The following is a 16,941-nucleotide window of genomic DNA, read 5'->3' as shown; positions in this document are numbered from 1 at the left end:
TTTAAAAGCCTGCAGTTTCAAGAGTAAGCGTTTTAATCCATCTAGCCAATGCCAATTTTAGTAATAGATACTGAATAAAGCCATTATCCATCCTTTCTAATGACCTGCTGTGAGATGTTGAGATATAATCCATTTTCATGAACTTGAAATATATTTTTAGTGTAAATAATGCAAACTTCTTCCAATATTTGAAATCTATTTGGAGCAATTACACACTTAAAACACTGTTGATATTCTTAAAGAAAGATGACCTGGATGACTGAGAACCTTCACAGACTGATGATATTCAACTAAGCGATGCACATGCAGATGAATCATCTCCATTTTTTTTCTTACTATAGTGCATCCATCAAAGCACAATGTGAGAAACATCTGGGTGTACATACAGTAATGTCTGTTGCGCCTTCATCATAAAAATCACACATTTTGTGGACGGAGCGTCCGGTCTGTGAAGCGTAGTTGGTGGATGTCAGGGGGTCAGTCCAGGAGGGTAAGCAGTGGCAGGAGGGTCTCTGCATGGCCTACCTGGATTGTGACAGCTACATACAGTACCTCTCACAACAGATTTGTGGGATACTTGTGTAAGGTACAGTTTAACAGATTGTTAGAAGTGATTCATTCAATGCTGCAGAAGGATGTAATTATATACTACTGTCATTGTCATCAAAGGGCGTTTGCTTACCATGGCCTACATTTCAGCTCGCTGCTAGTAAGCAATGCAAAATTTACTTCACATGCTCTGGTGAAGAGCTTAATCTTCTCCAAATGCATGTACACAGCCCGCCATGAGCCGTGGACAAACAGCCACTATTCTTCCAAACATGCGAGACACCCTCACTCATTTCATCTGCCCTTATGTAAATTGCTGATTTGAACAAACACCCTGCCCTGAAACTGCCAACATCCTTGATCCTTTCCTGCTTCCTTTCAACAGTCATAGGAACATGATGTTTTATTTGTTTTTGAGTCTGTTGCGCCTTCGTCATAAAAATCACACATTTTTCTCATCTCATACACACAGTACCTCTCACAACAGATCTGTGGGATACTTGTGTAAGGTACAGTTTTACAAATGGGGATGTTGTTTTACATCACCCTTCACAAACGGAAGAAAATGAGTCGCAATGACTCAGATATGAACTACAGCCTTAAGCCTTAATTACTGGAAGGCGAGGAAACTGAATTGTTTCAAGGTCTTCAGTGTGTTATATCTTGTCCTGTTAGTGTCTCTGAATATAGTTTATGATGTATTATAACATCTGGAAAATATAATATTATAAATAAATACTGAAACAGAACATGTGCACACAGCAAAAATACATTCTTTAATTGCTTTTCTGTTGATGAAAAGAAACCTCGCAAATGAGCAATACAAAAGTTGTAACACTGTAATGGTTTAGGTAAACTTGAAGTTAAATTCAAAGGCTGGGATCATAGCATGTTTCAGAGATACCAATACACATTTTCTCAGGTATAAAGGAAGTGAAAAATGCAAACTGATATGTTCATGGTTTATGCAGGGGAAATGTTCAGACTGATCAGATGATCCCATTAAGGGCCATCATATCACTCCATTTTGCAAATAAAACACAATAAAACCTTCTTTTCCAGAATCTGCTACGTCTGCCTAAACTTCAGCAGTATGCTTAAAAAGCTGACACACAGTCTCAAAGTCACAGCCTCGGAGCAGTTCCCTGTAGTGATCTTTGACATCCTGATAGAGCGGCATGGGGTCCTTCTGGTCAGTCAAACCGGGGAAAGCCACAGGCTTCTCGTTGAGCAGTGGCTGCAGTCTCAGGTCACCTCCTCCACAATCATACAGCACCAGGACTAAGTTAGCTGCATAGGGTAACATGTAGCTGGTGCGGAAGGAGCGTCCGGTCTGTGAAGCGTAGTTGGTGGATGTCAGGGGATCACTGTCCTTGGAGAAGCCCAGGAGGGTAAGCAGTGGCAGGAGGGTCTCTGCATGGCCCACCTGGATTGTGACAGCTTCAGTCACCTGCTGGCCTGACCTGACACACAGGACAAAGAGCTTTTCTGTAACTTTTGCAAGGAACACACCAAAACACAAGCACATACGTCAAATCCTTGCCTTACATCATGCATAACTGATTTCAATTACCTGACAAAGGAACTAACTGCCTACAATTCACTATTTATGAAGGCAAACGCTATTATTACCTTGCACGAATGAAGGCAGGCCCGGGTGACGTGGATCAACTCCTTTTTTTGTGAGTTAACTGGCTGCCGTCACAAGAGGGAGCTGCAGGGGCTTGTGCTCAATTACTTTTTATTTAGAAGTGATGCTATGGGCCGAATTTAAAAACTAAAAAATATATAAAATTAGAGAAAGAAATAATAAAAAAACACATGTCAAATGCCATTAAAGGCCAAAATGTGTTCTATCTGTGCACACACACACACAGACACATCTCAAAGAATCATCTTCCATGCTTAATTAGATAATGCATAATTATTGTTTTCAGTTTCCAGACGAAGGCACTTACTGCCTATCATTATTTTCATTTATGACGCTATGTTCAGTCATACTGGCATTAAACTTGTTGGTGGACTATTTGTACGTTAGTCTGGCTGCATGAAGATGCTTTAGCAGTGCATCAATTTTACAGCAGTGTGAACCAACGCTAAAGGCTACACATTGTTGATTTTCATCTTTCTTCATGGGGTTTTTCTCACAATGAGAAAACCAGTAACACCACGGTCCAGTTTTTTTTTTTTTTTTATCCTGAAGGTTAGTTTTTACTCACTCGTTGGCTGCTTTGTCCAGTCGACTAAACAAATCATGGAAGAGGATGCAACTCGACTTGCTGTTAATATCATAACCGTAGGCTCTTTTCCAGTAATGTTTCAAGTCATTTGCATACTCCATAACCTGTTGAGTGAGACAGCACAAATCATTGCTGGTGTGGATGTAGGATTAGGGTTAAAAAACGTCTTTTGTTATGCAAGGTAACATTTCAGACTACCTGAGTGTTAGGTCAGCTTGTAACTCAAGACACAAAACACTCTTTGTGTCAGTTTCACAATGAATGCATAGTGTGGCAAAGCAGGGAGAGCATTATATACCACAAAATTCTTTCTCTAACTTCGATCTGCAAACATTTCTTTGCTTGGACATGTTTGCTTTCTGAAATTCAAAGCAGTTTGTGTCTACTTGTGTAGAAAAACATCATATTTGTCCACATTGTGATAAATGATTAATAGTAACTCTACCGCAGGCACTTCAGGTCATTGACTTCTAAACATCTATCCCATCCTCTCTTCAATCTTACCCACATGCTTTCAAAGAACAACTGACACAGATATTTGATGACCCATACCTGTCCATCGACCTCATCGAAGAGCCGACACCAGGGAGAGTTCACAGTGTTGATGGCAAACTCATAAGCACACAAGTAAAATGCAGCTTCAGCCATATCTGGAGGAGAAAGGTTACAGTGAAATGTAAACAAGTAGTGAAATCGAATAGGCCAGCGATGAAAACAAACTCAACAGAAAGCACAGTGACACAGTTTCTTGTGAAACCTCAACAACACGGTGTGTACTGCTCTATTACAGCACCAGTTTAAGGCCTGTGACCAAAGTCACCATTGGCTATAGCTTCTAGCAACTAGTGGAGCTTCAATACATATTAATGCACAATACAAATTAGAGAACAGCACCACCTACTGTGCAAATAGTGTAAAAAAAAAAAACTTAAACTGCAGGATACCAGTGAAATAATAACAGGGTTTATGCAGGAATCCCGAGGTTAAATTTAATACCTTTTTAATACCTTCTAAACTTCTTACTAAAACCTCAACGTTACAACGTAGCCTCTAGCAAAAATAGGATCAAGCAATTCTCTAATAAAGACATCAAGTATACTTGACCAACAGTGTTTTACAGGAGGATGCTTGTGAACAGCTGTTCTGTTTACACTTTTCTTTTTTTGTCTTTTCAATGTAATTTTCAATCTATGAAATCAGACTTGTTTCAACTTGTTTGTTTCAAGCCTATTTAAAGTTTTACTCCAGCAATCAACCATTTACATTACCTTTCAGTATTCAGTGATGTTGTACCGTCATACTAACCGCAAACTTCTTGAAAATCATTAAAAAGTTTCAGGGCAGGGTGTTTGTTCAAATGAGCAATTTACATAAGGGCAGAGTTGATACACAGCTGAGAGTTGGACCCCTTTTTCTTGTTTGGGAGACAGAATAAATTTATGGACTTTGTGTCACATCTAAACAACAGCTCGAGTTTCCTGAAATTCAGCTGTGAACATAGTACTAACACAATCAGTTACTTGGATCTAGCCATACACAGAGATGAAACTTCACACTTCTATCTACTCAATAGATATGGAACACTATTGAATATAGTGTGCTGCTACCATCTAAGGTTAGATGTAGCGAGGTTAAAAACATAGATTATCAGATCTGGCGTTCCTAAAAAAATCCCATCCAGCCTCCAACCCAGAAGACCAAACAATTTGCCAACACCACCTGATCTCCTGTCTAAAATTGCAAAAAAAAAAGAAAAAAGAAAAGAAACAATTCAACCCAGGCTTGTTTCTCTACTGAATATAACCATTGTGCCTCACAAATAAAAGAGTCAGTCAAGAGACACATCAGCTGTTTGAGTCAGAAAGTTGCAAGGTCAGACTGAAATTAAACCAAACAGCTGATCTCCAGTGCAATACAAAGTGCGTGATGCAGTTCGGTTTATGTGTAGAAATACAGAAGTTCAGTTGGTATTTCTGAAGAAAAAAGCTGTCTGACAGCAAGGTAAAATGTTTTTTTAATATGATGTAAATAGATATTTTTAGGTGGGCCATTTTTATGTGTTTTCCACAGCATTGCATTGCTCTGCTTTTGTGCTGGGATCCCTGTCTGCTTCTTCAAACTCGGGGTGTGCTGACTGCCACTTCACACAACCCTTTAGTACACAACCCCACTTCAGCATCACCAAATTATCCCTTTAAGAAGGCAAAATTCTCACGTCAAGTCCTTTTCAGCTTTTATAGAAAGCATCCTGACTGGAAAGAAAACTGGCATCGGATATGCACGGCCCAAGATTGGAGGGCTTCACAGCAGGTGATGACTCTATTGAGCATGTGCAGAGCACAAAGAATACTAAACACCTACTAAACACCTCAGCCATCTTTTGCACATTACTCTACTACTGCCTTTGCACAACTCATTCCCACAACTGGCCAAGATGTTTTATACTTTCATATTCCACTGATATTGTACATATTTTTATGTGTGTGTATATATATGTATAAACACAATGATTGCATGTATACATGTAACAATATCTTCCTTGTAGTATTAGTTTTCCTTTTTATTTCTTCCATAATTGCTATTTTTATATACTTTTTTAAAAATTATATTGTTTTATTCTATTCAATTTTACAATATCTTTATATTTGTTTATACATTTTCTATGTGTGTCTCTTAGAATGGGGGCTACAGCTATTTCATTGTGCAATCCTGTATTGTATAATGACAATAAAGCAGAACCGTAACAGTGTAATAACTGGTATGTTTTGTTGTTTTTCTTCCAAAATAAAAGGATCTGAAAACGTCCTTCAACACTGACCGTCTGTGATGAGACTGTATGGGACTCTGAGGCGGTCTGCGATCTTCTCCTGGACCCTCCTCATCTCTGGTCCCTGCTTGAACTTGTCCACCTCTACCAAAGCTGACAAGTTGTTTTCAACTTCCTCCACAAACTTGGTGCACTTGTCAAAAAACCTCATGAGAGCATCGTTCACTGTATGGTCAAACTCCTGATCTGCATAGAGAAATCAACAGGTTATATTGAAGATGCATGTTAAATCATGATAGTACATTATCACAGCATGGTCCTACCTGTAATACCCCACAGCTTTGTCAGTCCTGCCTTGAAGGACAGTGTGCTGTTGACACATCTGTGCTTTGAGCTGGTTATGAATTTGATGAATCCACCTCGGAGCTTCTCCTCTGAAATCAGTGAGGGGAACAGCTTTGACAGCCTCACGGCCAAATGCTTGTGATCGTTCACTCCTTTCTGGACGAGTCTGCCATCCATGTCCTCAGTGTACCACATCGTCCACTGGGTCTGGATCTCACGCAGCCAGCTGTCTTTGCCTGCAGCGCTGCTCTTGACCAGGTCGTACAACTTCTGCATCTTCTTGACATTTTTGGTGGTCGGGTATCTTGTTCCGTGTCTTATGACGGCGGTCAGATGAATCTGGCGACATTGTGCAGATGGAGGCTGCAGGATCGATCTGTTTACAGCAAGTATGTCGTCTATGAGATACGGGTTCACTTCCTCATACCTCCCTTTGGTGCTGAAATATTTGGCGATTGCTGGTATGTCTGCTGTCTTCCCCGTAGGACTCGCATCGTTACGAAAGCAGCAGCAAAAGCCGATTACGTTTATATAAACAATAATAACTTTCAAAACAGTGATCGGCATGACGTGGCTTGTATGTATGGCCGCGTGCACTTCTGACTAACGCAGCCAAAAGTGAGTGACGTCATCCATGTCAGGCTTTCCCACCAATCACAGGGAGCTTCAGCTGCAAAGTCGGCTTGGCCCAAACCTTTACGCAATGATAGAGTGGTCATGGACATTGACCACTCTATCAAAGGCGCCTTTACAACGAGGAGAAAACATTGTTCTTCATGCATTGCTCAATTTTCGGTTTACATAACATGTCTTCTTTCAAAGTGGTGCAAGGAAAACAACCAAAATGCACATTTAGGTGTTTGTTTTACTACTCTTTACGACCATTTGCATCTAATTTCACCAAAAGACAACAATAGATAATGAATTATTTGCATTTCTAAAGAAATATTTTCACCATTAAGCACAGATTTTTAAATTATTTTGATGCCACACTGATTTGTAATTAGGTTAATGGTGCCTGTGCTGTTAGCAAAGTTGTCTTCTCACTAGTTTTTAATCATAAGTAATAAAACGTAATCAATTTTAGGGTGACTTGCTAGACATGGCAAATCCTAAATCCCATCTGATTCATAGCTTGCATTCTCAGTTGCATGGCCTGCACATGACAATACTATTTATCGGAAAGAAACAAAAACCACTTAACTATGGACATCATGTCATTCACATCTTTTTTAAACATATTTGTAAAAACATTTTAAATATCTTTATTTGTGAATGTGCTCAAACATAAACATAACTTTGTGTATGTTTTTACCATCTTTGTGTGTTTTTAAACATATTTAAATACATTTAAACACATTTTTGTTAAAAACCATCTTCACTTAAAAAAACACAATTTAAGGAGGAGGAAAGCAGACTTCGAGTTTTAAGACGACGCGATGTTTGAAACAAGCGGTATTAAAGAATATGAAGCAGCAGGTAGCAGCTAGCTCCACAGTGTGGATGATTGACACCTGTCACCTGTCGACCAATCAGAGTCAGGAGAATCGATTAGTACCGCCCACATTCACCTTTGACCCACCAATGACGATCCAGAATTAAGTAAACCCAAAGGTAGTATATCGCACCAAGAGGTCACACTTCACTGTCAAAGCCTCTTTGTCTTTCTGTAACAACCAGGAGCTTCGTGACTGATTCAAACTAAAGCAGATACAGAGCAGGAGACACTAGCAGCGTTTCTTCGCTGAAATAGAAGCTTTGACACCAAACAGCAAAGATCAGACATACTGTGTCGTTTTGTGGATTTTTCTTGCTACTCTTTGGGGGCTAGCTCTCCGAGTTTTCATCGCACAGTGATGAGACACATATCTTTGTAAGATATATTTTTATTTTTTCCCCCGCCGCGCCTCCCCTGAAGTCCTCTGGCGCCCCCCAAGGGAGGCGCGCCTCACACTTTGAAAACCGCTGACATAGGTAATAGGCTGATTATCATAAACCCCCCCTAAATTTCGAATGCTAATTCTATTTCCAGTGTTAAATATAAGTAATTTCCACATGCATTGATAAAATGCCATAAGGGATGGAAGAAGGGATGACCATTTTAGAAGGGAGGGATGATTTTGACCATTTTTCCCCCAGGGGGGATGCCCCCCCCCCCCCTCAACTCGAGTACTGTATATGTTCACGAGTAATGTACACGTTAGTGCTCTTTATTCAGAAAACCCTCATGTCACATCTACATTTCAGGATATGGTTATTATAGACACAGATTAAATGCTAAATATAAATATTTCAATATTTATCATCACAGTAACAGTGTTACACACATTAGTAGCTGTAAACACTCAGCATTAGAAAAATACATACGTTGGTTTGGTGCTTACATAAGGAGTAAATATTTATAATCATCACTTTAAAAGTTACATACGTTGTTTTTGGTGCCTGTTTGTTTCCCAGATATATTAGTGTGTGTGTGAACGGGTGTATAAGAGACATTAACTTAAAGAACTTTGTAGAAAAGCGCTTTATGAAGTTCAGTCCATTTCCTTGTATTAGTTTACGGGCAGATCTGCCTTATCCAATATGGCGGACACGTCGACGTATCGCGACCAACGACCATTACATCGCATTTAGCAGACGCTTTTATCCAAAGCGACTTACAGAGGACATAAGCAACCCGCTCAATGCGGCGTCTATGTATATATGTCTATGTACATATGTCTATGGCCAGTTTAGCTTATTTAACCTAGGTTACGGCACCTGTGCATTGCTAATTAGTCCGGGCGGGTACCAGTGTCAGGAACTTATGATCCACAAAGCCGTCACAGGGGCGCCTCAACATGAAGATGAGAGACAAATTGTTGAGTGGAACAACACACATAATGGTGTGACACAACAGATGCTGTTTTTTAATCCTCAAAGCAAAGTAAGCCCTGTTTGTTGTGTGTTTTCTTTATCCACAGTTACGCGGGTCTGGCGTACGTCCAGATTCTCGCGTGATACGTACCGCGTGAATACGGCCGACTTCACTCCCCTGCCGTTACGGACTGACAGTGGCCGGTGTTTATTGACGCAGGTAAACCTCCACCGAAGCCTGAACTTATTTCACCTTATAACGTCAAACTGTAGCACGTATTTCACTAGTTTATTTACCAACATACAAACTTTCCACTTAGAACGTGATATTATTATTTTATAGATGGCCAGCATATGCTTCGTAATAATGGGCTTTATTTTACTGCTGCTTCCGAACTGTGAATCCAGAGGAAAGACAGCAGCTGCTGCAGATGTGTTTTTATAAGATTAATAAGGTCAATATGCACAATTTGGATGTTAATGGAGCCACAGTTAATGCGGGATATTTGTACGTATAATTAAAGTGTTAGCCATATTTTTATAGCCCATAAGGTTTTGGCTGTTTTAGTTGTTCACGGTACGCTGTGGGTATCGGATGTAGTGGCGTTTTAAAAGGCTGCGGGTCCTACTGAACTAATACGGGAGGCAACATTTAACATTGTGGACGAGTGGAAACTCTTGACCATCCCCACAAATCCATTTTGTGGTGGATCAGAGAGAAAAGGAGGTATTTCTCAAGCCTTGTGCCAGTACTGTTGGCAATTATTTTAGCATCAGAACTAGTTTGATTACTATACTTACAATAAAAAAAAAAAATAAAACTGGTGAAAACAACTTTGAATTAAGAAAAGGACAGTGGCTATGTTATGGGAGGAGCCAACTCCTACGCAGATTCAGTCAAACCTCCAAGACGCTTGAAATTATCTCACCTTGTAAACGTGAAACTTATCACTTTCTTCTGCGTCTAGCGAAAGCACTGCTGTGTCTGGATGTTCTGTCTTTGCATAAATAATATATTGGAGACCCTGCAGACAAGCGTGGAAACTTGCCGTCCCCTAACTAAAGCCATTTTTGGTCTGGAACAAGAGAAAAGGCAGGTATTGCTCAAGCCTTTGTGCCAGCACAATATGTAGCATCAGAACTAGTTTGATTATATTACTTACAATAAAAAAAAAAAAATTAAAAACTGGTGAGAACACAACTTTGAACACTATATATATATATAGTGTATACACTTGTACATTTCAAGCATCAGTTTCTCTCCTGCAGTACATTTGTGATTGCAATGGGACATGGCGTTTTCTGTTTCATCTAGTATCTATTGAAGTAAACGTAAGGTTATTCGGTGATTGGTCCATGCGGACCCTTAGCGGCCAATCCGGTTTCCGAAGCCAAGTCCCAAGGACTGACGAACTGCCGCCCAATATTATATCATAGTGTAGTATAGTATGTATGTAGTAGTAGCTGTATCTAACAGTTGGCCGCTCTGTGTTTTCTCCAACAGAATGTCAATAGCCCATGTGCAACCCCTCAGCTCATCTTCCAAATTTGAGTTAGATAAGCCACGTTTTTGGAGCACTGATCAGTGTAAAGACAAACTTGCCATTCACTAATGCCTGCGTCAGCTGAGGCACAAGACTCGCCGCATCGTTTGAGATAGACAAACAATGGTTTGACGTATTGAACCGAGTAAAGAAAATGTCGGCGAGCTAACTGACGTCTGTTCACAGTGGAGAGACGAGGCACAAGACTCAGCCTCACCAGAAATCTTATGTGACCGAAAGGGTGACAGGAACCGCTCGTTTTTCACCTGCGGAAAGCGTTTGCTGAAATTAAACCATCAGCACAGGACCAAGACCCATCTCCAACCCCTTCAGCATCATCTTCAACGTCTGAGACTGCTGAAGCCCTGGTTTCGGACATATTAGATCGAGCTAAACAAAAGCTAATGATGTCTGAGCTTAGTGAAGTTAGCTTGGCTAGTGATGAGGAAGACCTTGTTGAAATGCAAAGATGGACATGGAATCTGCTAATTAGGAGTAATTAAAGAATTTTTGCTCAAGTAAGCAGCAGATCTGATGGCAGCAAGAGGCAACAGGCAGCATAACGCTATAAATAATAATGAAATCGTATCACTGATCATGTCCAAAAGAAGAAGATGCCAATGGTGGGAGGAACTTTCAATAAAAAAGGTCCGCCCTGTTACAAACGTGAAGAAGAAGGGGATGAGACCAACCCCTGCCAGCAACTGAGACTCAGGTAGAAGACCAGCATGTCAACTCAGGTATTTCCAAATTGAGTTAGAGATGAAAGCCACGTTTTTTGGTTGCACGCGTAGTGTAAAGACAAACTTGGCCATTCTAACTGATGCCTGCGTCAAGCTGAGGCACAAGCTAGCCTCTCGTTTGAGATAGACAAAAACAATGTTTTCGGCGTTTGAACCGAAGTAAGAAAATGCGGCGGCTACTGAACGTCTGTGTCACATGGAAGAGACCCGAGGCACAAGACTCAGCCCTACCAGAATCTTATGTGACCGAAAGGGTGATCGGAACCTGCATCGTGTTTTTCACCCTGCGGAAAGCGTTTTCGTGAAATTCAACCATCAGCACGCACAAACCCATCTCCAACCCCTTCAGCATCATCTTCACGTCTGAGACTGCTGAAGGCCCTGGTTTCGACATATTAGATCAGCGAAACAAAAGCGAATGATGTCCTGAGCTTAGTGAAGTTAGCTTGGCTAGTGAGAGGAAGACCTTGTTTGAAAAGGAGATGCCAGGAGAAGATGCCAGAGGCAACGGAGGAAGAGGACGCCATAATATAATAAGGAAATTATCACTGATCATGTCAAAAGAAAAGATTCCAATGGTGGAGGAACATTTTTCAAGAAAAAAAAGGTCCGCCCTGTTACAAAACGTTTGAAGAAGGATAGGTGAGCCAACCCCTGCCACAACTGGAGACCCAGGTAGAGCCCAGGCATGTGGGCAAACCCCTCCAGCGTCATCTGCAAATTTGAAATTAGAGAAGCCCGTTTTTGGAATGCAACTGTTCAAGTGTAAAGACAAACTTGCCCATCTACTGATGCATGCGTCAGCTGAGGCACAAGGACGCAGCCTCAGCGTTTTGAGATAGACAAGACATGGTTTCGGACGTATTGAACCGAAGTAAAGAAAATGGCGGCGAGTTACTGACGTCGTGTGTCACAGTGGAGAGATGAGGCACAAGACTCCAGCCTCACCAGAATAGTATGTGACCGAAAGGGGTGAGCAGGACCCTTCATCGTTTTTTTCCACCCTGCGGAAAGCGTTTTGCGGAAATTCAACCTCAGCCAGCAAACCAAGACCCATCTCCCAACCCTTCACATCATCTTCAACTCCTGAGACTGCTGAGCCTGGTGTCGGACATAAATTAGATCGAGCTAAACAAAAGCTAATGATGTCTGAGTCTTTAGTGAAGTTTAAGCTGGCTAGTGAGAGAAGACGCGTGTTGAAAAGGAGATGCCAGGAGAAGATGCAGAGGCACGAGGAAGAGGACCCATAAATAATAATAAGAAATTACACTGATCATGTCCAAAAGGAAGAAGATCCATGGGTGGAGAAACATTTTTCAAGAATAAAAAGGTCATCCCGGTTACAAAGGTTGAAGAAGGAAGAGTAGCCAATACCCCCTGCCAGCACTGAGAACCCAGTAGGAAGCCCAGGCAATGTGCAACCCCCAGCGTCATCTCCCAAAAATTTGATGTAGATGAGCCACTTTTTTGGATGCACTGTACAGTGTAAAGACAAACTTGCCATTCGACTGATGCCTGCGCAGCTGGAGGCACAAGACGCACCTCATCGGTTGAGATAACAAAAAAATGGTTCGGACCGGATTGAACCCGAAGTAAAGAAATGTCGGCGAGCTACTGACGGCTGTGGTCAAAGTGGAGAGATGAGGCCAAGACTCAGCCTCAACCAGAATTCGTATGTGACCGAAAGGGTTGAGCAGGAACCTTCATCGTTTTTTCACCGGCTTGCTGCGAAAGCGTTTGCCTGAAATTAAACCATCAGCACAGCACCAAACCGTCTCCAACCCCTTCAGTCTCTTCCAACGTCCTAAGACTCTGAACCCTGGTTTCGGCATATTAAGATCCGAGCGAAAAACTAAAAGCGATTGTTATGAGCTTAGTGAAGTAGCTTGGCGAGGGTGAGGAAAGACCTTGTTGAAAAGGAGTCCAGGAAAGGATCCAGAGGCACGGAGGAAGGACGCCATAATAATAATAATGAAAATTATCACTGATCATGTCCAAAAAGAAGAATGCATGGTGAGGAAACATTTTCAAGAAAAAAAGGTCCTCCCTGTTACAAAACCGTTGAAGAAGGATAGGTGAGGCCAACCCTGCAGCCACTGAACCCAGGTTAAGAAGCCCAGCAATGTGGCAACCCTCCAGCGTCATCTCCAAAATGCGAGTTAAGTGACGAAGCAACACATAGAAGACGGACAATGTATCAGTGTAAGACAAGTGCGGATTGCCATTCTACTGAATGAGAAGAAGTTGAAGCAGCCTGCTAACTGATATACACAGACTAACTAAGAAAACCTCCATATATACATACATACATACAGAACATAGACGGACGAGAGGATGTTACGGGTTAACAAAGGCTTTAAACTCGAGAGAGACCCTCTGAGAGAGATGTCTAAAAACCTCTCGACAGTCTACCCGCGTGAGACGAGGCAAATAGTGAGACCGAATTAGGAAAAAATGGCTTCTGATGATATACAAAGCCTATTGTGCGAATTAGAACAGGGCTCACGATCGAGAGGAGGCAGAGAAGAACAATCAGAGACACAGTGCGGTCACAGGAAGACGAATCACTATGGGACCGGGGAGGGTCAAAAAAAAAAGAAGAGTGGACGAAGCGGACAGGAAGGAAGAGAAAGATGAAAGAGAAAGATGCCTGTGGAATTAGGCACCAGGAAAGAGACGACAGATCATCAGGTGGTTAGAATAGAAGATAAAATGGAAGAAGAGAAAAAAAGGAAAAAGAAAAAAAATCACCCTCGAAAAGCGTTTGCTGAAATTCAACCATCAGCACAGCACCAGACCATGTGCGCTCGCCCTTCAACATCATCTTCAAAATCAACGGCTGAGACTGCTGAGCCCTGGGTGCCGAACAATTAGATCGAGCTAAACAAAGATAATGATGTCCTGAGATTATGAAGTTAGCGTGGCTAGTGATAGGAGACCTTGTTGAAAAGGAATGCCAGGAGAGAGCCAGAGGCCGGAGGAAGAGGACGCCATAAAATAATAATGAATTATCACTGATAATGTCCAAAAGAAGAAGATGCCATGGTGAGGAACATTTTCAAGAAAAAAAAGGTCCCTCCCTGTGACAACGTTTGAAGAAGGAGGAGGTGAACCAACCCTGCCACACTGAGACCCAGGAAAACCCAGCAATGTGCAACCCCTCCGCGTCATCTCCAAAATTTAGTGAGTTGAAGCACGTTTTTGGATGAACGGTTAATGTAAAGACACACTGCCATTCGATGATGCTGCGTCAGCGGAAGCACAAGACTCAGCCTCAGCGTTTGAATAGACAAAACAATGGTTTTCCGACGTATTGAACCGAAGTAAAGAAAATGTCGGCGAGCTACGGACATCGGTGCACAGGGAGAGATGAGGCACACGACTCAGCTCACCAGAATCTTACTGACCGAAAGGGTGAGCAGAACCTGATCGTTTTCACCCGGCGGAAAGCGTTTGTGCGAAATTCAACCATCAAGCACAGCACCAGACCCAGCTCCAAACCTTCAAGCTCATCTTCACGTCTGAAGACGCTGAAGCCCCTGTGTTCGGACATATAGATCGAGCTAAACAAAGCTAAATGATGTCTGAGCTAGTGAAGTTACTGGCTAGTGATGAGGAAGAACCTTGTTGAAAGGAGATGACCAGAGAAGATTGCAAGAGGCAACGGAGGAAGAGGAACGCCATAATAATAATAATGAAATTAAATTCACTGATAATGTCCAAAAAAGAAATGCCATGGTGGAGGAACATTTTCAAGAAAAAAAGGTCCCGCACTGTTACAACGGTTGAAGAAGGATGAGGTTGAGCCAACCCCTCCCAGCAACTGAAACCAGGTAAGAAAGCCCAGCAATGTGCAACCCCACCCCTCCAGCGTCATCGCCAAAATTTGAATTAGATGAACCACGTTTTGATGCCTGTATCAGTGTAAGACAAACTTCCATTCTACTGATTCCCTGCGTCACTGAGGCACAAGACTCAGCCAATCGTTTGAGAATAGAACAAAACAATGGTTCGACGTATGAACCGAAGTAAAGAAAAGTCGGCGAGCTACTGAACGTCCTGTGTCACAGTGAGAGATGAGGCACAAGACTCAGCCCTACCAGAATCGTATGTGAACCCGAAAGGGGTGGACAGGAACCTGCAATCGTTTGTGCCCCGCCGGAAAGCGTTTGCTGAAATTCAACCATCAGCACAGCACAAGACCCATCTCCAACCGCCTTCAGGCACATCTTCAACGTCTGAAGACGCTGAAGCCCTGGGTTCGGACATATTAGATCGAGCTAAAAACAAAAGCCTTGAGGTCGGAGCTAGTGAAGTTAGCTTGGCTATGAGGAGGAAAACCTGTGTTGAAAAGGAGATGCCGGAGAAAGATGCCAGAGGCAAAGGAGGAAGAGGACGACAGAAATAAAGAAGAATTATAGATCAGTCCAAAAGAAAAGATGCCATGGTGGAGGAACATTTTCAAGAATAAAAAGGTTCCTCCCTGTTACAACGTTAAGAAGGAAGAGGTGAGCCAACCCCTGCCCAGCAACTGAGACCCAGGTAAGAGCCAGCATGGTTGCAACCCCCTAGCGTCATCTCCAAAATTTGAGTTATGATGAAGCCACACGTTTTGAATGGCAGACTGTATCAGTGGTAAAGACAAACTTGTCCATTCTACTAATGCCTGCGTCAAGGCTGAGGCACAAGGGGACTCAGCCTCATCTGGTTGAGATTAGACAAACATTGGTTTCGGACGAGGTTGAACCGAAGTAAAGAAAATGCGGGAGCTACTGCTGACGTCTGTGTACGTGGAGAGACGAGGCACAAGACTCAGCCTCACCAGAATCTCTATGTGACCGAAATGGGTGAGCGGAACCCTCATCGTTTTTCACCCTGCGGAAGCGTTTGCTGAAATTCAAACATCAGCCACGACCAAGACCATCTCCAACCCCTTCAGCCTCATCTTCAACGTCTGAGACTGCTGAAAGCCCTGGTTTTCGGACCACTATTAGATCGACTAACCAAAAAGCTAATATGTTCTGAGCTTAGTGGAGTTAGCTTGGCTAGTGTGAGGAAGCCTTGTTGAAAAGGAGATGCCAGGAAGAAGAGGCCAGAGGCACGAGGAAGATGACGCCATAATAATAATAATGAAATATCACTGATCATGTCCAAAAGAGAAGATGCCATGTGGAGGAACATTTTTCAAGAAAAAAAAGGTCCTCCCTGTTACAACAAACAACAAGTTGAAGAAGGATAGGTGAGCAACACCTGCCAGCAACTGAGACCCAGGTAAGAGCCCAGTGCATGGGCAACCCCTCCAGCGTCCCAATCTCCAAAAGTTGAATTAGAATGAAGCCACGTTTTTGAGATGCATGTAGCGTGGTAAAGACAAACTTCATTCTACTGATGCCTGCGTCAGCCTGAAGGCACAAGACTCGCGCATCGTTTGAGATAGACAAACCGTGGTTTAGACGTATTGAACGAAGTAAAGAAAATGTCGGCGAGATACTGACGTCTTTGTCACGGGGGAGAGAATGAGCACAAAGACGCAGCCTCACCAGAATCGTATGTGACCAGAAAGGGTGAGCAGGAACCGCATCGGTTTTTTTCACCCTGCGGCAAGCGTTGCTGATTCAAACCAATCAGCAAACAGCACCAAGACCATCTCTTCTCCAACCCCTTCAAAGCATCATCTATCTTCAACGTCTGAGACTTGCTGAAAGCCCGGTTTCGGACAATTAATCGAGCAAACAAAAAGCTAATGATGTCTGAGCTAGGTGAAGTAGCTGGCTGTGATGAGGAAACCTTTGAAAAGAGAGGGCCCAGGAAAGATGGCAAGAGGCACGGAGGAAAGGACGCCATAAAATAATAATAATGAAATTATCACTGTCATGTCAAAAGAAGAAGAGGCCATG

General features: G+C 42.4%; 2 protein-coding genes across 3 annotated transcripts in view; both read right to left on the bottom strand.

Moving 5' to 3' along the window:
- Positions 1-1,300: 1,300 nt before the first annotated feature.
- LOC104927472 (multiple inositol polyphosphate phosphatase 1) overlaps positions 1,301-16,941 on the bottom strand; it is a 26,542-nt gene continuing 10,901 nt past the window's right edge. Inside the window, exon 6 of one of the 2 annotated variants that reach the window (XM_027276358.1) lies at positions 1,301-1,627. The gene's annotated coding sequence lies outside the window, so the exon portion shown is untranslated. The remainder of the gene's footprint in view (positions 1,628-16,941) is intronic. The other variant, XM_027276352.1, reaches the window with a different exon arrangement.
- On the bottom strand, positions 1,307-6,685 carry minpp1a (multiple inositol-polyphosphate phosphatase 1a). The gene is made up of 5 exons (XM_019277248.2): positions 5,880-6,685; positions 5,608-5,802; positions 3,342-3,439; positions 2,769-2,893; positions 1,307-2,012 (listed from the first exon to the last, which is right to left on the bottom strand). The coding sequence occupies exons 1-5, from the start codon at positions 6,466-6,468 to the stop codon at positions 1,628-1,630; spliced, it is 1,392 nt and encodes a 463-aa protein (XP_019132793.2). The 5' UTR covers positions 6,469-6,685; the 3' UTR covers positions 1,307-1,627.

This window comes from Larimichthys crocea, chromosome III, assembly GCF_000972845.2.
Source record: "Larimichthys crocea isolate SSNF chromosome III, L_crocea_2.0, whole genome shotgun sequence".
NCBI classification, from domain to species: Eukaryota; Metazoa; Chordata; class Actinopteri; family Sciaenidae; genus Larimichthys; species Larimichthys crocea.
The sequence above is the reverse complement of the archived record's forward strand: the minus strand, read 5'-3'. Positions and strand labels throughout refer to the sequence as shown.